Here is a 24,668-nt window from a genome sequence, read left to right as displayed (position 1 = left end):
AGCATAGTTTCAAGACTTTTCATTGTTTCCGAATCCCCTCATAAGGTTGAGAATGATATTTTTTTATAGGAGTCTTTGAGAGGTGTGATCACACGTGATTTACTATAAGCAGTGACACATATCGTAATTTAAATGGAGGGACTTTATGCCTTGTTTTCCAAGGGATACATGGCATGTGCGATTGACTCTTAAGTGTATTCTTTGCAATTTTTTACTTAGAAATACTTGGAATATTTTCATTGGTTTCTTAATAATAACAGTGAAACCCACTAAGATGCATGTGGCACTTTGTGATTTTCACTTCTACAATTATATAGATTATTTGAATAATTTTCCATAATTTTTAGTTGAAAAGGATTGCCTTATTCAATAGTTTTAGTTGAAAAGGTTTTTCTACTATTTTTAACAATTATTTTATTATTCAATTTCCAGTAATTTTTAAAATTTTGATATAATTATGAAATGTGAGGCCTTTTTTCTTTTAGAAACAAACACATGTGCAAGGGAGAGGAAATGTGATTATAAGTTTCTAACACAAAAATATACTATGAACTCCACTAAAAAATTATAATGATACAAGGGAATCGGATAATTGCCCATCTTTCCCTTTATTTAATCAATTCATTGTATGAAAATATTGCTAATACTATATGATAAAAATTACACCTTATATATTGTGATTATGCTGGGTGGACATTCACATTCTTTCTTTATTCTTCTTCATCATTTTTTTTTTCAACTTTTTTCTCCACGTGCCATGCGAATCTAACTTTTTTCTTTCCATATAGTTTATGGACTAAATAGTAAAAACCTTGTAGTTCTGATTAGCTCAATCTGTAAATTCTCTCATCATAGATGTCATGGTTTAAAATATATAAATTATATGTAAATTATTGGTGAATCTAATTTTTATGCGGTGCATTTTTGTTCTGCCCTTCCACCAAAAAATAAAAAAAAGAATCTAATTTCTATAAGTTCATAATTGAAATAATTCTATTTTATTAACTAAAATAACATAATTTCAACCATATTTTGATCATTAACTTCTAGCCTAATGGATTTTTTACTTGGAAATCAAAATGCTTACTATATATGATTTGTTAACGACTTAATGTCACTGTTGTGGAAAATATAAAAACTCGTAAAAAAATAGTCAGATATATATATATATATATATTTTTTATTTCCTCAATAAAAATTTCTTAAAATATATATGATAATCTTAAAAAAAAATTGCTTTATATATTTAGAGGTAACACGAGTTTTAATAAGAATCATAACTAAATTTTTGACTATGATAAAATATATTCTTAAAAAAAAAAAAATCTATGATAATATAGGAAATTCAACATATGAAAAGTTGGAACAATTCCTGTTTGGGTGTCGAAAACAGAAAACAGACGACGGAAAAAGTAGACTAAAGAAAGAAGAATCAACGATTCTGAGGACTTATTTCAGATGGGTATGTCCCATTTCCCAACAAGAACAACAACAACAACAACCCAGATTTGGTTTTCCGTATTTTCAATTTCTTGGGAGAGAAAAAGTTATCTGGGACACAACAGTTTTGCCTAAATTCCAATTCCAAATGGAGAGAGACGAAGATAACTTGTTAGAAGATGGTAATGGTATCGTTGTGGGAGAGAGTTCCAAGCCGATTCAGTCGAATGACGACTCTGAGCCTCAGCTTCATGGTGGTGATGGTGAAGAAGCATCGTGTTTGAGCACTACCCTTTTCTTGGATCATGTTGGCCGAGTCATCCTCACCTTCAATTCTGATGGGTTGTCTTGGGAAAAATTGCACCACTCCTCCTTCAATCTTGTAAATCTCTCTTCTTTTTTCAGTTTCTTTTTCTGTTTGGATAAAATTTATCAGATTCATATAATTATAATGTTTGTTTGTGTATATATTTGGTTCATATTATATCTAATCCAATACCAATTTGTGATCCTTTTTGTATGTAGTTTTGTTTTGTTTCGTTTGAAAAAAACCCTTTTTTTTAATGGGGATTGCTTGGTTTTCAAGGAATGAATGTTGTTTTAATGCTTAATTGGGCTGGCCTTCCTGATGTCAATTGGGACTTGTAATATTGAATTGGAGTAATTTGAGATCCGCGTCAAGGTTAATAATTTGGTTTCTAGTTTCTTTGGCAAGGTTAAAAGATTGTACTTAGTGCACAAAGGTCCCATTTTTGCGGGGTCTGGTAGAGGTGATTGATAGGAAGCTTTACCTCCCAATTTTATTTTTGGAGGGGCTTATTCCCAAACTCGAAAATCGAAACTGTGACATGCCACTTTTGATGGAAGGCACATGCCACAAAATGCCGCTTTCTACAACACAGTTATGATACATATAAGTTTTCAAAATGATGGTCTATGTATCAGTAAAAATTTGGTTAGGGAGGTCATTTTGGAAGTTGAATTTGTAATGAATTGAAGTATTTTTTTTTTACTAAAATTGTAATAAACGAATGGTTTGGAAGTTGGTTTGCTGCATGATTGAGTTAAATTCAATAGGTTAAGCTTGGGTACAATCAGTTAGGTTATCATGTTTTAATGTAGATAAGAAGTATGGCATCAAGTACAATATAATTTCTGCATTGCTTGATCATTTATTTATTACAATCTCTATTAATTGGCATCATCATCTTATAATGGATGGTTGTGTAAAATCTCTATTAAACCAATATAAGTATTTTAAGATATGTTTTCTAACTGTCAACTACAATAAGGTTAATAAGATAGTGTAACACTTGATTTTTTTTTTCTTTTTTAAATAAACAGGATGAGTCAATTTGTTTGGGCAGAAAACTTGCTCCTAAGGCTGCAACTAAGATCAAATTTTCCGATGTTTATGCTGTTGAGTTCGTCGACTATGGCTTGGTTCATGAACCAAATCTTCTAAATGGTGGAAGAAGTCTTTTGGGTGATGACCATGAGGTTTGTTCTCATTAATGTTCTTTCTTATGCAGTTTTAGTCCACATGTGGCTATTATATCAAGGGATGGAAAATTTATTTACTCTGATGCAGATGTACCGCTTTACGGTGCATGGTTTCCAAAGGTCAAAAACTCAGTCTTCTCTTTGGGTTCTGGCTGTGTACACATTCTGTCATAAGGATCTGCAGACGTGTCAGATGTGGGTGGATCGAATTAATGCCTCTCTAAACCTTGAATTGGGGAGACCAAGAAATCTTCTGGTATGTTCTGTGAAATAATTCATTAATGTGTCTTTTGCTTCAATTATATCTTTTGGGTGGTTGCTCAAAATGGACAAAATGTGGTAGTAAAGTTTTTGCGGATTTTGTCTCTGATTTACTAGGTTTTCGTTCATCCAAGGAGTGGGAAAGGTAGTGGTTGTAGAACTTGGGAAACTGTGGCACCTATATTCTCACGTGCTAAAGTCAAAACAAAGGTAAGATTTCAGCGCACTTGATGCCTCTATAAATAAATGCTTCATACGCTTTGAGAATCACACATTTTGTTGGCATACTTGATATACCTACTAATTAGATTACGACACTTTGTGCCACAATATTGATTTGTAACTTCTTTCAATTGTGTAATGCTGAAATATCTAATGCTTCAAAAGCATCTTTGCATTTGCATATTTGTTAGTGTTAAATGGTTCTCTTTCTTTTGTTACGATTATAGTTTGGCTACATGGTGGTCAGGTCAGTGCGATTATTGCACTTCACGCACTGTCTACTAGGAATTTTTTGTTTTATTTATTTTGGTTTTAAAATTTTCATTATCTGACTTCAGTTAAGTTTATGCACTTGGGAGTTTATTTTGTAAATGTATAGACAAAAATGTATTAGGGATAGACATGGTTTTAGATGCTTTGGAAGGGAATTAGTCAATGGAAGTGACGAGGGAGACGCAAGAAGATTTTTATTTAGTATTATTTATGTTTGCAATTCAATTGTATTTTTATGTTTTAGGTTCTAGTAGTTTATTAAGCTATTAGTATTTTAATTTGGAAGCAAGATTATTTTTGTAATAAGGCAATTAGGGTTTTCTAGCCAATTAGAACTACAGTTTAGCAATCCTTTATAAGCAACCTATTGTACTCCTTGAGGAGATAGTTGATATTTTGATGAATGGAAAAAATGACCGTTTGGTCTTTCTTTGGTCTGGTGCTGACTCCAGGTTCACCTTAGGTGCTGACTTCTAGTGGTTTCCTCACTTGGTTTTGACTCCAAGCAAGACCTAGATGCTGACTCCTAGGTCATATCCTTTATTTTCTTGTTTTTTAATTTTGTTTTGGTTTTCCTGCGTCAGTTTTGGTATCAGAGCAAACACCTATCTATTTGAAGCATCACTGCAGTGAATCCAGAACCAAAAAAAAAAAAAAATCCCATCACCGTTGTGTTTTCCACCACCAGAAAGTTGTATTTGTCATTTCTCTACTTGGTACCATAAAGCTTTTTGTCATATAGTTGTTGCCAATCAGAAAACCTAGGGATTCAAGCCAACCATAAAACTCCAATCCAAAGCCCACAATCAAGTCTCCAAACCCCTCGCAACCAGAGACAACAAGAGGAGAAATAAGAGTCCATCGTTGCCGTCGCAGCACTCCACCACCAACAAACCTCAATAGTCAGATCTGGTTGCTTCGCACGCCACCACCATCCCTTTCTCGATGTTGTGCCACCATCGCCCTCACTTGTCTAATGCTACTGCTGCCGTCGCAATCCCACCAACAGCCTCATAAGGTAATCATAACCAAGCCATTTGTTTTAAAACCCTAGCGGATTTGTCTTTTAAAACTCTACCAATAGCCTCATAATGATGAGGGAGACGAAAGAAAATTTTTATTTAGTATTATTTATGTTTGCAAGTCAATTGTATTTTTATGTTTTAGGTCCTAGTAGTTTATTAGGTATTAGTATTTTAACTTGGAAGCAACGTTATTTTTGTAATAAGACAATTAGGGTTTCTTAGCCAATTAGAACTAGGGCTTAGCAATCTTTTATAAGCAACCTATTATACTCCTTGAGGAGATAGTTGATATTTTGATGAATGAAAAAAATGGTCATTTGGTCTCTCTTTGGTCTGGTGTCGACTCCAGGTCCACCCTAGGTGTTGATTTCTAGTGGTTTCCCCGCTTGGTGCTGGCTCCAAGCCAGACCTAGGTGCTGACTCTTAGGTCGTATCCATTTATTTTCCTGTTGTTTCATTTTGTTTTGGTTGTCCTGTGTTAGGAAGTTTCAACAATATGTCTATTTAGTTGTACATGTTGATTATCCTGACATACAGGTTGGTATTGTAAGTTGTAACATACAACATTTTTTTTTTTTGATAAGTTTGTAACATACAACATGTGAAGATGGTACTTTAATTTTTTTTTAGTAATAAAATTCTGTTTTCTTAGAAAACAGAAGAAACCTCAAGCATTGGTTAAAAAAATTCTACGAATTATTACAAAAGGATTCCATTTTAATGTTTTATTGTAATTCTTAATGCCATTGCTTTTGGATTGCAATGCCAAACTTTAAAAACTAGATATAGTTAATGATATTCTTATAATATCACTAGACTTTGGAAGGGTAGATGACAAGATGTGTTGGAAGCCTAATAAGAGTAAAGGTTTTGAGGTAGGAAGCTATTACTGGCTATTATGCCCCTCTAATTCTGGCCACTTTCCATGGATAATTATTTGGAGATCTAAGATCCCTTCTAGAGTTGCCTTCTTCTCTTGGAGTGCTGCATTGGGAAGGATCTTGACTGCGGATAAGTTATGGAAGAGAGGCATTAATGTGATTGATTGGTGCGTCATGCATAAACGGAATGGGGAGAATGTGAAATGAATCATCTGCTTATACATTGTCCTATAGCTTATGAGGTGTGCCCCTTGGTTTTTTGTTTGTTGGTGTTCCTTGGTTATGCCACTGCGGGTTAAGGACCTATTAGCCTCGTGGCAAGGCAGTTTTGGTCGACACTGCAATGCTGCAATTTTGAAGATTGTGCCACATTGTTTAGTGTGGTGCACTTGGAGGGAGAGAAATGCTAGAAGCTTTGAGGGCTGTGAGTACTGAGTAGTCTGTCATTGAGATTAAATCCTTTTTCTTTGCTGGAATGGGCTAGAGCTATTCAAGCTTTCTCTTGTGATTCTTTTTAAGATTTGTTAGATTTGTGTTCTTTGAGATGTTGATTTGTCTTTGTATACCCCCTAAATACTTGGAAGTTTTGCTGTTTTAATAAACTAGGTGATCAAGATTCTTACTTTGTTTAAGATGTTGCAGCCAATTTTTTTTTTGTTAGAGTTTTTGAATGGAACAAAGTATCAGTTTTGATAGTTTGTGTTACTTTCTATGGGGTGTCATCGGGATGATCCCCACTGCTTGTGATATGTGGGACTTTTTTAGTTGGAATTGATTAAATCTGAATTTAATCAAAATTTTCTCTGATTGTTTAGTAACCAATTGGTGCACCTGATGGGTTACATCAATTATTTTTTTTGCTATTGAATTGTTTTTACTTTGACTTCATAATCAAGTCAGTTAATTGTTAGTCAACAAAAAAGAGAGTCAGTTATTTGTTTGTAGTATATATAGATAGCTTAGGTTTTTTGCCTTCACTATCCCAGACAAACCTTTTTATATTTATTTGATTAATGGTGGGTAGACATCAACTGAGGGAGTTTGCTGTTAGCACCTTTTTGTCTTTAGAATGTTTGCTAATGGTATCTCACCTCTATGTGATTTATTTTATTTACTGCCAAAACTGACACTTTATTCCATTAAAAAACTCTCCAAAAATTTTGAGGTCATAGCAGCTTAAATAAACTTTAAAACCTTGGTTACTTAGTTTAATTGGATGTAATTTTTTTAATTAAAGACTTCTTCTGTAAACCTACTTGGACTCGCTAAGAAATGATGTAAGGCATAGTTATATAGTCCACTAGTCGCTAACCCGTGCGATGCACGGGATATTTAAACAAAATTTATACACATTCACTTTTATTGGTACAATCATTGGAAAATAATTCTAACCAATACCTAAATGTAAAAGACACATTGACTTATTATTTAAAGTAGTCTTCTGAAGAATTTACACATATTGTGCAACTAAGCCTTAATTTCTCATCAACGATTAGAAATATAAACTGCAAATATATAAATAAAGACCATGACTTGAGAAGGACGCATTAAACTTCAAATTAGAGTAGTAATGTTACTTTCTCAATCTTTGCTCAGTTGTAATAATAATATAGAGGAAATTCAAAACATGGAAAGAAAATAAAAATTACAACAATTAATTCCATTATCTTTCATGCTATATTTTAAAAGGGTTAGTAACAGATTATACGCTTAAAAGGGTTAGTAATTAATAGCACTTATCCCCACTATTAGTATACAGACACCAAGTACGGTCGTCTTAACCCTTTGAATGAACCTTCCCCAATTGGACCCTATCAAAAAAAAAAAAAAAAAAACACCCAATTAACAAAATTGATCCAAAAGGGTCTAAAAAGCACACAAAATCAATTCAAAAAACAAAAATACGAGACAAAGTAATTACTTTCCCCTGCCAATAAAATCGTCTTCTGTATTGCTGTTCCAAATTGCAACACTTATCTCTCTAAGGCCTTCAATTAACGAAAACATAAACTTCTCTTGGAATACCGGAGTATTATGACCATCTATACACACACACACACAAAACAAAATCAACATAACTCACTATAACTCTATAGAAGCCTCAAAAATATAAAGAGAAACTAAAGGGGTGGAATTTGATATTTACGTTTGGAGAGAGAGAGTTTGCAGAAACCATGACTTTATATTTCTTAACTTGAGAGAGGGGTAAGGTTGCTAGGGTTTTAAGGAGTTATAATGTTTTTATTTTTATTTTTTATTTTTTAAATATTGGGCTGACGTGAAAAATTGTGGTGCCAGCAGAGGCTTCGGTTTTATATATATTTTTTAAATATTGTGCTGACGTGGAAAATTGTGGTGCCAGCAGAGGCTTCGGTTTTATATATATATATAGATAGATTATTTATAAAAGAGTAATTAAGCCCATTATAACAGATCCCAAGAAACTAGACTAGCCCAATGATTTGCCCAAGAAGTACAACCCTTTTAAAAGGAACCCAAAAAAAAAAAAAAAAACCTAAAGGAAATTAAAACCGTAATTTAACCTAATAAACAGTTCTTAACATCTTGAATTTCAATCAATCACCTTTCACAACTGAACTTTGCACCTCAATATCTATTACATCAATCATTGCATAACTTCTTTTTTTTGATAAGGAAAAATAATTATGAACACAAAAGGGGCCAAATCAATCATTAAAAGCACGAAAAGGGTGCAGCCCATGTACATTGGATGTATACAAGAAATACACTAGCAACTAAGAATAAAAATTACAAAGATCGTCAATCATTGTCATGACTATGCTAAATTTATTGTAAAACATTAAACTAAGGCATAAAAGATGGAGATTATGTGTCAATTCTATAAAAATCAATATGCAGCAACTGATTAGGGGGAATGTGGAAGATTTTCTCTGTAAGTGGGCTTGCAAGGGAAAAAGTGTCTGTAGTTTTAGCCAAGGGCCTGACAGTTGTCCCATGCCCACAACTATGTTGAGTACTTGTGTCATGTTGATATGGGTATAACAGCTAAACAAAAGAGTATGAACAATAGATCTTTGTTGGATGAGAGTATGTTGTTAGCTTTTGTTTTCATTATCTTGGATGTACAATCCCACAACCCACAGTATTTGGAACATTTTGTGTTTCTGGTAGTTAAAGGCAACCTGTCACCAAATTTCAATGTCCTAAAGAGTGAAAGTGCTAAAATTCCATTAATATTATATGTTATATGTACTCTTGATTGGAATGAAGATTCTGGTGGAAGTCATAAGACTGAAACATATGCAACTAAAATAAATGTAATTCATATTCTTTTTTAATAGTTATTATTTAATTCCCTTTATCAGGTGATCGTGACACAGAGGGCAGGACAGGCATTACATGTGATGACCTCTACTTCAAACAAGGAGCTTTACTCATATGATGGTGTTGTGGCAGTTGTATGTAATGAGATCCCTTTAATTGTCATTTGTCATTTGTAGAATAATAGTAAGCTATAAATTTTAGGCCATCCAGTTGATAAATTACAGAACTATGCTTAGCTAGTGTTGTGAATCAACTTGGTCTATGGCATAGTGAGTGTTGTGCTCTTGTATGTTTCATGTTCCATGTTCCATGTTCCATATTCCATACCATGTGATAATTGCTTTATGCTGCCAGATGTACTGAGTCATGAACTTTACTGTATATATGATGGAGGAACAGGAAACTTAATATTGAAGGGAAAAAGCTTGTAGGTTATTATTCAGGTTTTTTATTTGGGGGTTTTTGTCTTTTATAGTCATTTATGTAGGTTATTTTGGATGGCTGAGATTTTATTATGTTCAAGGGCTAGGATTTAATTTTAATTAGGGTTTCTATGGTATAACAGTTTGCTTAATAGCTCTGGACACCCACATTAGCCAAAAAAAAGAAGAAAAGATTGTGCTTCCTGGTTGTCATCGTATTTTAATTTAGATTTGATAATTTTCAGTAAAGAAAGTTTTTTCCCCTTTTCTTTCTTTTCCCTGGCTGTCCAGTTCAGAAGACCATCCATTTGGCAGTGATTTTACTCTCTTTGCTTTCTTGAAAACTTCTAAATTTCTCGTTGATTTGTCCCACTCATACTTAAGTTCTAAGTAGTCTTTCCTGCTTATTTTGGTAGCTTTCTAACTGATCTGATTCCAGGGTGGTGATGGTTTCTTCAATGAAATCCTTAATGGGTTTCTTTCATCAAGGCATAAAGCTCCTTACCCACCAAGCCCTTCAGATATTACTTGTCCTGTTGATGGAAATAGCAGTTTCGTAATTCATCATGGTTCAAGTGAAACAGTTGCTGAGACTACTTCTTATCAAAATGAAGACCAGTCACCTCTCCTCTCAAGTGCTAGACAACAAAATGGATCTGGATTCTCAAATTCCAGTATGTACCACAATCACTTTGTTTCTATATAAACCAACCATGGATTTGATTGTGATTGTAATGGATGGTTATCTGATATATCACTAAATCTATCTGAAATTACAGGAACTGAAGATGGTTCTTGCAACACTGGTTAGTTTTTTCCATACTTAACAATTTTATATTATATATGATGTCAGTATACTGAAAATTGTTGCCAACTCTCCCCCCACCCTCCATCTCCTTCCATGGGCAGTGTTCTTTTATTGTTAAAAAATGTCTAGTTTCTGATATTGCTCTTTTCTTGTTTTGAGAATTCAACAGATCAAGATTGTGTTTTGTCCTTCGCCAAAAAACAGTTTAGATTTGGAATCATTCCTGCAGGTTCAACTGATGCCATTGTGATGTGGTATTTTATTGCATAATTATATTTTTTGCACTCATTATTCTTTTTTTCTCCTAGTATAAAGCATGACTGTTGTTTCATATCTAAGATCAACTCAATATAATTTTGTGAACTTATCAGCAGTAGGTTTCTATGGTTGTTACTCCCATGTTGTCTTTTCTAAGTTGCATTATGTACTACACATCTCACACCTTAGAGGTCACTAAGGGAATTAATAGTGTCAATTCGGGTTAGCGTGTCGGGTTCGTGTCATGTCGAGATAGGGGTATTCGACTAAATGACTCAACCCTAACCCGACCCATTTAATAATCGTGTTATGATCCTTCAACCATAACCCGACCTGTTAATAAGGCGGGTTGACCTGACCCAACCCATTTGACACACTTAATAAACGAGTTGTGTTGGGTTAACACGAATGTAACACAACCCATTTCAACCTGCATAATATTAAATATAACATCTATCTAGAAATAATTTTTTTACATCCTAAAAAGCAATGCATACACTTCAAGTCTTCAACCCATATTCAAAATAATATAGTTCAACAAAAATATAACATTCATCTAGAAATAAGTTCTTTACACTTCAAAAGAAGTGCATACACTTTAATCCAAATTCAAAATAACAAAGTTTAACAAAAATAAAATAACATAGTTTAACAAAAATATAATATCTTTGAAATTCGTCAAATGCTAAGTTTCAATTTCTAATTATATTCCTTGTAAATTTTTATAATTACTCACTTTTCTTTCTAAATTTAAAATATATGTTGGATATAAAAGGTATTTGACAAATTTAAAATAAAATAAATATTTATTTGTTATACGAGTTAAACGGGTTGTGTTAAGTGGGTCATTTCGGGTTGACACAAATAAATTGGCGTGTCAAACGTATCTATTGCGGGTTACGCGGGTTGACCCGCTTATGACACGTTTCTTATCGTGTTGCTTTCGGGTCGACTCGTTTATGACCCAAACCCATTAAGGCCCAATCCTAACCCGAAAAAACCCGTGTTGGGTTCGTGTCGTGTTCGCGGGTTGGGTCGAATATTGACACCCCTAAAGGGAATGTGCCTTATACGTTACCCAAAAATATCATTCTGGCCTTATTGACAACTTATTGTTCAAGCATGAGCTATGGAGTACGTATATAGTATGTGATGTTTCTTAGGTTCTATAACCTTGAGTTCCTGTTTAGGTCATGTTTTTCCATGGTGTCTAGTAATAATCTAATCTAATACACATCAAAGAGGCATAAGACCTTGCTTGCCTGTAAATTAATTGGTCTAGTTTCATAGGTACTATTGTAGGCAACTAAAACTAAATTTTTAAATATTACCCTTTGTGAAGTGTTTTTTTGTAAATATATCAAATATTCATAGTTGCTCAAAAACCAAAATTTAATCCTAAAAATATATACTTAAGTGGTGATTCATATTTTGTTTAGGAACCAGTAAATAGATTTGATTGAGATACTTATAATGAAAAATACAAATAACTGCACATAGTAGAACCAAGAACTAGCATTTTATGGTGTTCAAAAGAAATGGAAAAATATTTGGGCTAAAAGCGAAGATCTTATAGCCATGATGTCAAATGTCTTTCATTCAAGGGGGAACTTAGTCTATTTGAGTTGTTCAGTCATGTATAAACTAAAAAAGATTCTCTCTCTCTCTCTCTTTCTCTCCAATGTAAGCATTGTTGGGTTTACACGTGTGAGTGAAGTCCCACATTAAATAATGATGAGAAGATTGAGTGGTTAATGTGATTAATATAACATAATTAAGCACATACCCATTGGGCTTACGCCTTTTGGGTTAAAGTGTCTCTATATGTTATATTAATTACTCAAGGAGGTTTCCCAAGCAGTTTATCTCCCCAACAAGTGGTATCAATGTTATATTAATTACTCAAGGAGGTTTCCCAAGAAGTTTATCTCCCCAACAAGTGGTATCAAAACCCAAGGTGGTGTGGGGCAAAAAGGTGGCAAGGTTATTGAGGTTTCTTTTGCGGTTAGAGCAGGAAGGGGTGCATGTACTTGGTGGAGCTCTTTCACAAATGGAGTAGGGACAAGTCCCTTTCACAGTTGGAGCAGGGGGATAGTATATTGCACAAGGCAAGCCCATAAAAGCCCACACAAACGATCTTGAAAAAAGGCCAAACAAAGGAGTATTACTGCCGATGGTGCTAGACAACAGTGAGGTGCGAGATTCTCATGGATGAAGACGTGCGGGGTTGACATGTGGAGGCCCATGGATGATGCACTAGTGAAGGAAAAAGCCCATAAGACAAGGGGGAGCGAGTAGGACTTGTTCATGGCCATGGAAAGGTCTTGAAGCCCACAGAGAGGCAAAGGTTCACATGTGAGGGGAAGATTGTTGTGTTTACACATGTAAGTGAAGTCTCACATTGAATAATGATGAGAAGAATGAGTGGTTAATAAATCCTCCCTGTGTACTTGGGTGTCTCTCTCTTTTCGTTATCAATAAATCCTTATTACTTATCAAAAAGAATGAGTGGTTAATTAGCAAAGTTGAGCACATGCCCAGTGGGCTTAGGCCTTTTAGGTTAAAGTATGATTCTATATGTTATATTAATTACTCAAAGAGGCTCCCCAAGAAATTTATCTCCCCAACAAGCATTTGAAATTCATTAAGATTATCAATTTACAGAGTTGAGCTTCTGCACAAGAAAGACTGTAATCTTTGCCCCATGCATTTTGAGCATTTAAGACTTGGGGAGTGGGATTAAATTTGAAGATAAGCATTCTTTGATTAACTATAAGCATAGTATCTTTCACTGATTAATGATGGTTTGCTGAACAAGTACTTTTTTATGGATTTTAGTGACTAGTAAATGCTTAGTGGTTTTTAGGAACATCGTTTTTGTTTTTTTAATTTGGATGCACAATCAAATACTAAGACATATTTGCAATGCATACGTCCTTGTTTATGTCTGTGCATGAACAGGAGATAAAAGCCTTGAATAGGTATCTCACTGGTCTCATTTAGGCTTCTATTTTATTTTATTTTTTCTTCATTACGAAAATGATAATTTTGAAAAAATTTGAATTGACAGGTGAGACTCTAGGATCTGGTTCTTGATCCTACTTGCATAGAACTCTTTTTTTTCCCTAGGCAAATAGAGGGGGATGGGGGAGGTGGTGTTCTAGCCCTAGACATTGAGCACCACAAAGGGTGCCAATACCATTGGGTTATCACACGAACCCCTACCTTCATAGAACACCTTTAGGAGTATCTTTATCATACTGATAAAGTTCCTTGATACCCTTGATGGGATTCATTTAATGCAGATTCAGTGCTGAAGAAGCTCTGTGGTGGATGCCCATAAACCAATATCCTGGATCATAAGCCCATCCTGCATATTGATGGGATGATGTTCTGAATATAAATTGTTTCTACAATGGGCATAGATCCAGAAGTGTGACTACTTACCCTATGTTTTGGGTGTCCAATATGTAGGGAGATTATTTATTAATCTTTTTTCTGCCACAGCCTCATACAAACAGAGTTAAACCTTAAAATTTCAAGGAATAAGTTGTGATGGAGATTGAGAAGAGCAGTCGGTGATTGGGTGCTTCGGGTGAATGTGTTGGAATTCTAATCTCCAACATTCAATTGGAGTTATTGGGACTTTGAGACCCCCATTGCTGACCGATAATTTGTTGAAACCATCTGTTGGCCGGATGGGTAGATTGGGTCTGTTGGTTTTTTGCACAATTCTAGTGCTAATCATCAAAATTACCTAAGTTCAATTCAACGAATCCTAGATCCTGTTTACAATGGTAGAGGGAGGAGGGTTGAGGGGTCATTGTTGATTTTGATTTCGATTTTTTTCACTGAATTGGATCACAGTTGATATAGTGTGTAAGAAAAGACACAATTCAAGTACATGGGAATTTTGCCTTTGTATATTTAATAGACGGTACAAAGCGCTCTGATCTACTTTAGTTTTCAATGATCGTGTGCAGTGGTACTTATTTTTGACATCTAATACCTATAATTTGCTACTTTTCAAGGACAAATTTTTCGTATCATCTATTGTCTTGGTTGATATAATTATGTGGTTACATGTAATATATTGGGCTTTGTTTTGCAGTACCACTGGAGCTCGAGATCCTATAACATCTGCCTTGCACATTGTCCTAGGTAATAGGGTGGGCCTTGATATAGCTCAAGTTGTAAGATGGAAAACAACGCCTGAATCAAAAGTTGAACCTTATGTACGCTATGCGGCTTCTTTTGCTGGGTAGGTTCTCATTATCTCTGATGTGGTATGTTTTGTACCAGGATTTTATATTTTTTTATTATTAAAAATGATTTGGGTCCAAAAATACACAATTCCTTGACTAATCTATACATAATCACACCTCATGCAACATCTAGTGAGGGTTTCATGTAACGGAAAGAGTCCCAAGTATGTGTTTAATTTTATTTTTTGGATGTTCTCTCTTCTAAATCCATATGTTCAATATGTTAGGTATGGATTTTATGGAGATGTCATTGCTGAGAGTGAAAAGTATCGCTGGATGGGCCCCAAACGTTATGATTATGCAGGAACAAAAGTTTTTTTGAAGCACAGGTATATCTGAATACAATGGAGCTACCCTCATTCAGTTGCAATGTGTTTAAAATAAATACTTCTGTTTACTTTGCATATTAGGTTATGTTTGTTAGAAATATGTGGTTAAATGATTAAATTTACCATATCCCAATATCTTAAGCTTTTGGAACAATCAGTAATTTAACATGGTATCAGAGCACGAGATCCTGAATTTGATTGGCCCACACGTGAGGGGGAGTGTTAGATATATGTAGTTAAACGATTAAATTTATCATATCCCAATAACTTAAGCTTTTGGGAGAATCTATAATTTAACAATGTTAATAAAATGATTTTAAAATTTAAGGGGGCAAAAAAAGAAAAGAAAAAGAAAACAGATCAGTGTCGGTCTTTAATCGCTATTATTCGATTTCAGTATTCAGTCACTGCCCTGTAGGCCTGCACCAAGCTGGTATTTCTGCTTCATGGCAGAAAAACATCCAAATCTGATCAACAAAACAGTTCTGCTCTATGAGCTTTGTTGTTTTGGAGGCATTTTTGCACCATGTTGAGATCTTGCATAAGTTACTATGTTAACTTTGGGTTTGTAACTAGTGTCATGTCATATATGCTATATTGTGAGTCATAAATATGGTTATCCTGTGTATTAGAGAGAGACATTGTTAATCTTTTCTTTCACCCTGGTTTTGATGTGGAACTTGCAATAAGCATGTTATTGTTTTCTTCCATAGTACTGTGACCGTGTGACCATGACTAATGCTAATTGGTAATAGTTTCTGATCTATGATATTATTCAGGTCATATGAGGCAGAAGTAGCATACATAGAAGTCAAATCAGAAGAAAAAAATTCGACTCTTGAAAGAGGCCGCTTGAGTGGTCGGGTTCGACCACTACGAAGTTCAAATAAATCTGAAAGAGTGATTTGTCGTGTTAATTGCACTGTTTGTAACAAAAAAACAGATCAAGTATCCATGGGAAGTCCCAGATCAGTGCCTTACCCACCTCCGGAGGAAACAAGATGGTTGAGATCTAAAGGGCGTTATCTTAGCATTGGTGCTGCCATAATATCCTGCCGAAATGAAAAAGCACCAGATGGTTTGGTGGCTGATGCACACCTTTCAGATGGTTTCCTGCATCTCATATTGATTAAAGACTGCCCTCATGCTTTGTATCTATGGTATGTAGACAGATGGAGACTATCTTTGCCAAAACAACACCCCCCCCCCCCCCCCCCCCCCTCCTTTTTTCATCCAAAAAAAAAAAAGAGAGAGAGAAAAGTTGGTTAATTTTGAACTCATTAAGTTTGAAAACAGAATTGGTTGAGTCTTTTAAACTGCTAGGATGTGGCACATGATGTAGGAGAAATGGAGAATGTCTTTCTCAAACACTTAATGACCAATTGATTTCTTACTGAAAGTGAAAGATTTGAAAACTTCTTTCATTTACTAAGAAAACCTTCTATTGTCTCACAAGTAACACAGTAATGCGAAATTATATGCTTATCCTCATCTTTTAGGGTGTTTCTTCCGCAATCCTACCAAAGTTGGGTCCTGTTGTACCTGCAACTCATCTCTATGAAGTTGGGTGTGATACTAATTATGAAGATATTCTTGCTGCTTCTTTTACTGTCCACCCTTCTTTCATTTAAGTTTCTGTTTCCTTCTCCTTGGAGTTGTTTTTTATTCTTTATTTATTTTTTGAACTCATATGCCATAATTGATTGATACCTACAGGCACCTAACCCAGCTTGCAAAGAGAGGTGGAACTCCCTTGAACTTTAAGTTCGTTGAACATCATAAAGTATGTTTCATATATTGGGTCTTATCTTTCTTGTGTTTTTGCAATATCTCTTTTTATAATTATTTCATTTCTTGTGCACAGACGACAGCTTTTATGTTTACTTCTTATGGCACTGAGAGTGTATGGAATTTGGATGGGGAGCCCTTTCAAGCTCACCAACTCTCAGCACAAGTATTTAGAGGCCTTGTTAGCTTATTTGCGTCTGGTCCCGAAGTCTAACAGAAGACTTGCAAAAGAGTTTGTTGGAGAAAATCTTAACTATTCCCATATATGTTACCATTGTTTTGTGATTAAGTTATCCAGTCAAATCAGTTTTGTACAAATGACGTGTGTGTATAATGAAATTTAGAGAACATTTCAGGGGGCCTTAGTTTAAGAGAGTGAGGTTCAACAAACACCTCTGATACAATACGTAGAAGAGGATTAAGCGGGAGAAAAAGATATCAAGCAATGCTGCTGTTCATTTTGTACTACTATTAAAAGTATAAGTCATCAATTAACCTCACATCAACTGGATTTTATCATTGATATCAGTAAGTTAATTTTTCGGGTTGTTTTACTTTTACACTGGCCGAAGTGAGAAGCCAATGTAGTGAATAAGTGGGGGGAAAATGAAAACGGGCCAGGTCAGGAAGAGTCCAGTATTTTTAAGCTTTAGCTTGTCTTGTTTAAATATGAGTTGGGCATACTTAAAATTGTTTTAAATTTAAGCCAAATTCATGGTTCAAAAGCCCATACCAAGCTTCTTTTTTCCCCCGTTCGTCAGGACTAATTTTCATTCTGTGAATTTGACTCATTACTGAAACGTAGTAAGTTCTTTCTCTTCGGTTGCATATCATTTCTGATTTTGAGAAATGAAAACTCAAGTTTAGAGTCTTCAGACTGATTCCAATAAAAAATGATGAACAACAATAAGTTTTTGATTGAGGCGAAAGCCTATTCTCATAGGGAAACTTAATTAATTAATTTGATTCACAGCCCATTATATCATATGAATTTTGAAATATTTTTAAGTTTTAACCTAATTGAGTCCCAAAAGGACACATAAAATTGCTGTCACAAACAAATACAAATCATTGGATGTTTCAGTGAGAAGCCAATCACTTTGGAACTATGGTTGGAAATTGGAATAGACATTCATGTTAATCCAGACGCTACGTTAATACACGTGATATTGAGTGACCTTGACGCCAACTTTATGAGACAAGCAGAAAATCCAAATGCGGACTTTTCCCTCCCAACTTTTCCAGGTACTATAAGCAGTGTTTGAGTTAATGGTCATTGATTGGAAGGACTGTCAAAATTATATTCTTGACATTTCCAAGCAGAAAATCCAAATGCAGACTTTTCCCTCCCAACTTTTCCAGGCACTATGAGCAGTGTTTGAGTTAATGGTCATTGATTGGAAAGACTGTCAAAATTATATTCTTGACATTTCCTCCTCTTTGAAGTTTCCGCTGGTTCCAGAGTCTTCTCTTTGAAGTATCAGTCCATTGGTTTATACTTTATACTAGTATTTTACTATTGTTGAAGACCAATGCGATGCATATCCAATATTCTTGTTATTAGAATCTTTAAATCTACGACCACTTTCTACCATTCCAGTCAAAAAAAAAAAAAAAAATCTACGACCACCCTTTCCACTACCATCACACAAGTTTGACATAAGAGAACCATTGTGTGCAATGTCTACACCATTGGAGTAATCTTTCTCTTTCCTTCTTATACATGCACAAACACATAAACATTTCAATGATGCTTAAATGACGTTTTGTTGATTTGCATGCTAGCTAGTTGAATATTACGCAATGGTTCTTGGTTAATTTTCTAACATAAAAGTAGTGTTTTTTGGCACGTGTGTGTGTGTGTGTGTCTCTCTCTCTCTCTCTCTATATATATATATATATACATGTCCGTATATATATCACTCTGCTACTGATTTTGAGTAACTGTAATCATCATATCATTAGTTCTTACTTTTCTTCAATCTATAGCTTTATTTTGTTGTGGATTTCATTCCAAACCAACCAGATGCCCCAGTCTAATAATAATGTATCTATAATTTGAGGTGGTTCAGAAGCATGCAATATTTCTTGCCCTTGCTGCAAGTTATATATCTATTTGGTCACGTTAGTTTCTGACTATTTAGTGTCTGACTATTTACTTTTGGACTCGTTAAAATAATTAAATAAATAAATAAAAATCAACCGGCTCTTGATTTTATATCAAAGCTTGCAATTTTGATACTTCATGATTTCTATAACCTCTTTGCTACTTAAACAAGCTGATTTTTCATAATTTATTTCAGATACTATCGATCTCTCCCACCTGTAAGCAAGTTCTATGGAGTGGCGTGCTTGATTACCACTTCTGCATTCTATCTGGAACTTTATAATCCTTACAATACAGCATTATTTTATGGCCTAGTACTAAAACGTTTTCAGGTAAACAAGTTAAGTTACCAATTTGTCCAATCTGTAATACATGAGATTAAATTCATTTTACTCATTATGTATTGCAAAGATCATGTTGTAATAAGTTATAATTTGAGGGTTCATTTTCTGCCTATGCCCCGATTGTTAATGTTTGTACATAGTGCAGGTTTGGAGGCTTATTACGAATTTCTTCTTTCTTGGGCCATTTTCATTTCCCTTTGCATTTCATCTGCTAATTATGTAAGATATCCAACATTCTGACTCCATCTACTCTCTACAACCATATCATATTACGTTTACTAAAAAATTTGGATTAAGGTGTGATGTTGCAGAAACTTTAAGAAAGCAGACACGATGTTCTCTTTGCTGGAACATAAACCAAATAATTAGTTTATGGTAGTTAATCTCAAATTCCACGAGGGGTTTATGGAATCCACAAGGTGATAGATCTAGAATCTACCAGAGAAACAATAGACAAAGTTTGAATTTTATTAATAATAATCTCATTTGCCTATGGAGGCTACTAAACATATAAATACTAAAGAAGTAAACCCTAGGACGATTAGGAAATCGTTTGAAACCCTAATTTGCACTATTCACAAGATTAGGTGGCAAAATATCAAATTTTACCAAAAATGGTAAAATTGAGTTCAATGCAAAATCATAAACTACTGACCTTAAGAGTCTTCCCAAAATAAGTAGAACCTTATTTTGACTTTTGAGCAAAAAGTTATTAAGAAAACAAAAATTACTAAAAATAGTTAAATCACTGATTTCGGGGCCTAAACGAAGGAATTAGCCAAAATCAAGGCACACCTTGTGGCAAAGCAACAACTATTGATCAAAAGGCCATTTCCTTTCAGCCTGCCAAATTTCTTGCAATTCAGACTCTGTTGCCCAAATGATCTCCACTAGTTCCTTTTGCCTTGCGCGATTTCAGGAACCCTTGATGTTCAAGAAGGTCATGCCAGTCTATTCTACATCAAGGTGGTAGGAAAGAATGTTTTGGAAAAACCAATGGTAATTAAAATTACCCAATAGATAAAATATCAGGTTTTAAATAATGATCCACATCTGCATTAAGCCATTATTCATCCAATTGATGCCTGTGCATACATATCTTTTTTAATCCCTATCATTCACTTATGATCATTGATTTTCAAGATTTAAAAGTCATGCAAGGTTTACAGTATGTAGACTATGTTCCAAGGTGATATTGAAAATTTGAAATACTATGTCATGCTGATTTGATTAGAGCGGGATATGGTGTTTCACTTGAGAGAGGACCCTTTGACAAGAGAACAGCAGACTATGTATGGATGTTCGTCTTTGGAGCACCATCACTTCTTGTAAGTGAGAACAAATTATCTTATATTTAGAGTTTTCTTTTTCTTTTTCCCATTTATCTTATAATGACAAGGGTTTTACTTGATCTTAGGTGATGGCTGCTGTTCCATATCTATGATCTCCATTCATGGGAGGTTCCTTAGTATTTATGCTCATCTATGTTTGGAGCCGTGAGTACCCAAATGCACTCATAGACATTTATCGTCTTGTGTCATTGAAGGTACGCTTCTAGCAGTTTTGTTTTAATCGTTCTTTTCACTGGTCTGTTTTAGTTATCCTACTGTTTGGAACAATATACGCTTGTGACATTTTTTCTGTATATAGACTGTGAAATTAGACCTCTTTGTTTCTGTAACATTTAATATGAGTCTACTTAGTGTTCTATAAAATAGGTTGATATCTAGAACTTGCAGTATCTGCACCACCATGCTATAAAGCATCAATGTGAATCTAGATTATCAATCAAAGAAGGTTTGATACAACATTTTTAACTTCATCTCTACCTTTTCCCGCACAACCAAATTTTCTTTTTCTCTTTTTGTTCTTACTAGTTCCTATCTCTTGTCATTTTCTTCTTTCATTACTATTTCTGTACCATTGCAGTGGGAGTGTGAACGTGCAATAAAGGAAAGAATATTTTTATGCATGATTTCTGTACTTTTGGTTCCTGTATATTTTTTTTATTAGAGGCCCTTAAAAATGCATCATGAGTGAGGTATGCCCCCATAAAGAGGTACCACCTTGATGAAGTTAACCAAAGAAAAAATTTGGACTCTCAAATTTTGCCTGGTTAGCCTTGAAATCATGGTGTTGCAGTTCCAATTAAGTGTGCTCACTATGTTTGGCCTGTATTTTATTGTGTAATGTCACCAAACTTTCCATCAATAGTTCTACCCAGAATTATGAACAATGCATCCAATTTTCTCAGGTTTTTTTTTCTTTGGTAGTCCCAAACTTTCAATTATAATCTTATATTCTTATGTACAATTGTACTTCCTGCCATTGTCTGCCTCTGGCTTTGCTTTATGCATTATTCATGACATTTATGTGAGGATATACTCATGACATTTATGAATATAAGAGGCTGATTAATTTTTTTATTTTATTTTTACTGTAGGGATTCTATCTTCCTTATGTAATGCTAGCATTTGATTTGTTACTCGGAAATCCTTTGATGCCACACATTCTAGGGATGGTTGTAGGACATTTATATTACTTCCTAACAGTGCTTCATCCTCTGGCTGGGGGAAAATTCATCTTGAAGACCCCTTTTAGGGTGTATCCTTTCTATTGTTTTTATTTATTTTAGCAATGCATGCATTAAACTCATTCTCATGATTTTCTTTCGCTTTTCTGGTATGATTTCTAGATAATTGAACCTTCATAGTTTGAAATTGTATTTCTCCATAAACTTGTGGAGAATTTCACAACTCCCGACAACAGAGACAAACCAATGTGTCTGTTCCTTGTGTTCCCGTTTGTCAAGGATGCAGCAATCTTTGAACCATAAACCATTATATGTTGGAGACTCCAAAAAATGCATGATAAACAAAGATGCTTGATGCACACATCACCTTGTTATATAACCACTAGCTACATAACAAACGAGGCTTCTTGTTTCATCATGCACATAAAAGAAACTTGCTTAAAAGGTAAAGCAAACTATTTTCCAAATTGACAAGAAATACAATAAAAAGACTCGAGCTTGAGCTTCCCTAAATGACTACTAGAAAGTAAAGGCTAAAGATGAGACCGTGAGGCATGACCTAATCTAGAGTGCCATATATGTAAGGACTCAGAGGTAAGAGGTGGAGTGGCAGCAGTAGAGAGCAAGTGGGGAGGAAGATGAAGAGAGGAATGCTCAAATATAATTTCCACTTAAGGTCTATCCCAATAGTATTCATTGTGTGAGGATCCTACACTGTCCAAGTTCACATAATTGAGGTAGCGAGGGTGAAACAACTAATATAGAATTATAGCATTGTGTTTGAGCTGTCTTCTTGCATGTTTCTACAGATACCAATTCTTTGATTGAACTATCAAGTGTGGGAAGTGAATCAAAGAGAGATGCTCAAACAGGCTCATATTCATCATCCAGTGCCAACAGAAATTGTGTTGGACAATAGGCATCAAGATACTAGAGGAATCTCTTGACACTATCCCATTTTAGCTCAAAAGAAGCAAGTTCAATTCATATTGTTAGACATTTATGAATTAAATTTAGCAATAGATTGGCATTTTCCTGGTGCATGCGATGAATGGTGATCATATATTGATATTGATGAGCAAGAACAATTGTTTGACAGCATTGCGCCAAAAAGTTCAATATGTCATGTGCAGTCTCTAACCATTGGAGTAATGTTCAAATAAAGGGAGCATAGGTATTGAGAAACCATGTGATAATCTTCTAAGAGTTACTATCTTAGTCATTAACGTTTCTTGAAGACAAACTACATTTCTAATTTGACTTGTTTAGGAACTTCTCTAGTGATATATGACATATCTCCATAAGAGACACACATTGATGGATCTTTTCATAGCATAGGCCCATTGATTATAGTTATGGCAATCAAGAATCAAGGAAATTGAGTATGTGGTGTCGGTTGATCCATGCAGACTACTTTAATAGAAAAATAGACTGCCGATTCAAATTCAATGTAGAAAATCGAGTATACATCAAAGACTATTTATTTATGGGGAAAACTTGTATAAAAACACTGACATTGTGACTCTAAGCCATGATTTCATATTTGAAAACGTGATTTAGAGTCATGATTTTAGTGCATTTACACACTTGTGTGGATGCACACAAGTGTGTAATAGTCACTACCCTTTATCTATGAAAAACAAAATCCTATTCTAACCCTATTCTAGTCCTAGTAGGATCAGGCCACTTATCCTGTAAGTACAAAATTACAAAAGTGTGGACTTCACAACAACTTTGGGCCCTTGGGCAGTAACAAGATCTCATCTAACACTGGTTTAACATAGTTTTTTTTACATTATAGCAGATATTATATCATGCAAGTAATAAGCATATCCAACATCGTGATCTGTGATTTTTTCTTTTTGGCAAATATTTGAGGTAATATAAAGAAGAAATTTGAGAAAAATACCAATTGGGACAATATTTTGGCATCAACTATTTTATTGAAGGTTAGACACTTGTGAAATATTCTTAATGACTCTCCAGTCACAAATTAGTTTCATTTTGGGGTAAGGGAACACATATTAATGCCCCAGTGCAGCGTGATCCATCAGCCAGAGTTGCATTCCGAGGAAGAAGCTACCGTCTCAACAGAAATGGACTGAGCCCTGCAGAGCAGGCAGAAACAGATAGTCCTGCACAAGCACAGCAGCCCAACCTGGGTGATGGAGTTGCTTTCCGAGGCCAAAGCCATCGTCTTAACGGCCGTTAGAGGTAATATTCATTGTGAATATTGAATAACATGTAAACCAAATTCCAACTGAATTACATTATATGATTATTGGTATGATCATGTGACTTGGTAATTCGTATATTTTTGCAACAGGACTGCCGATTTCAATATTTGGCTCCACCAAGAAGTAGATCCTGTCTGCCACTGTGAGTCACCTTAACACACTGGAGGTCTTGCTTTTGCAGCGTACTATTCAAAATGTCATATCTGCAAGTACTTTTTTGTGCTACATCTTAGATGGTTAGCTTTTCAATGAACATGAGAATATCCTTTTGTATTTAGTATCACATTTTTATTTTTTTTAATAAAAAGGAAGATTCTAACTAATGACTTCCGCTCCATGATAGGGATTCCCAGTTTATTGTGTTATCCGTTATGATTAATCATACAGGAAAGATTAAGATTATAACTAATGATTTCAGCTTTATGAAACTTGGTTCCCAGCTTATTGTGTTATCCCTTATGATTAATCATAATTCTATTGCTAAGAATGAAAACTTCATATTTCTTAGTGAAGCTCAAGGAGCCATCAGCAGCAACAAATAGCTGCTTTGTTTTCAACTGAGTGAATTTGGTGGAAGCACAATCTTGTGCATGCAAGTTCTTGCCCCAATAACAGCTTGAGTTTTTTCAGTCTTCTAGCCCCAATAACAGCTTCACGTGTCAAGGG

General features: G+C 34.7%; 1 protein-coding gene and 2 pseudogenes across 2 annotated transcripts; all 3 read left to right on the top strand.

Annotated features, from left to right (window-relative positions):
- Positions 1-1,324: 1,324 nt before the first annotated feature.
- On the top strand, positions 1,325-17,335 carry LOC115960087 (ceramide kinase). Of its 2 annotated transcripts, XM_031078785.1 has the most exons (13): positions 1,325-1,822; positions 2,785-2,940; positions 3,032-3,199; positions 3,322-3,414; positions 8,953-9,045; positions 9,773-10,007; positions 10,113-10,139; positions 10,311-10,395; positions 14,511-14,660; positions 14,892-14,993; positions 15,773-16,153; positions 16,710-16,776; positions 16,858-17,335. In XM_031078785.1, exons 1-13 carry the CDS (start codon positions 1,589-1,591, stop codon positions 16,993-16,995), a joined length of 1,929 nt encoding a protein of 642 aa, XP_030934645.1. In that variant the 5' UTR covers positions 1,325-1,588; the 3' UTR covers positions 16,996-17,335. The 2 variants fall into 2 exon arrangements, with proteins under 2 accessions (XP_030934645.1, XP_030934646.1); XM_031078786.1 differs by lacking the exon at positions 2,785-2,940 and having other exon boundaries at positions 1,733-1,822; positions 2,973-3,199.
- Positions 6,585-6,704, top strand: LOC115962379 (annotated as a pseudogene).
- Positions 17,336-18,461: 1,126 nt separating the features above from the next.
- LOC115959209 lies at positions 18,462-23,977 on the top strand (annotated as a pseudogene).
- The last annotated feature ends 691 nt before the right edge of the window (positions 23,978-24,668 follow it).

The sequence above is a fragment of the Quercus lobata genome, chromosome 9 (assembly GCF_001633185.2).
Source record: "Quercus lobata isolate SW786 chromosome 9, ValleyOak3.0 Primary Assembly, whole genome shotgun sequence".
Lineage (NCBI taxonomy): Eukaryota > Viridiplantae > Streptophyta > Magnoliopsida > Fagales > Fagaceae > Quercus > Quercus lobata.
The sequence above is the reverse complement of the archived record's forward strand: the minus strand, read 5'-3'. Positions and strand labels throughout refer to the sequence as shown.

Coding starts and splice junctions, on each gene's coding strand:
- LOC115960087 (XM_031078785.1), top strand. CDS start 1,589: ATGGAGAGAGACGAAGATAACTTGTTAGAAGATGGTAATGGTATCGTT. Junction 3,200..3,321: donor GGAGACCAAGAAATCTTCTG/GTATGTTCTGTG, acceptor CTGATTTACTAG/GTTTTCGTTCATCCAAGGAG. Junction 9,046..9,772: donor ATGATGGTGTTGTGGCAGTT/GTATGTAATGAG, acceptor ATCTGATTCCAG/GGTGGTGATGGTTTCTTCAA.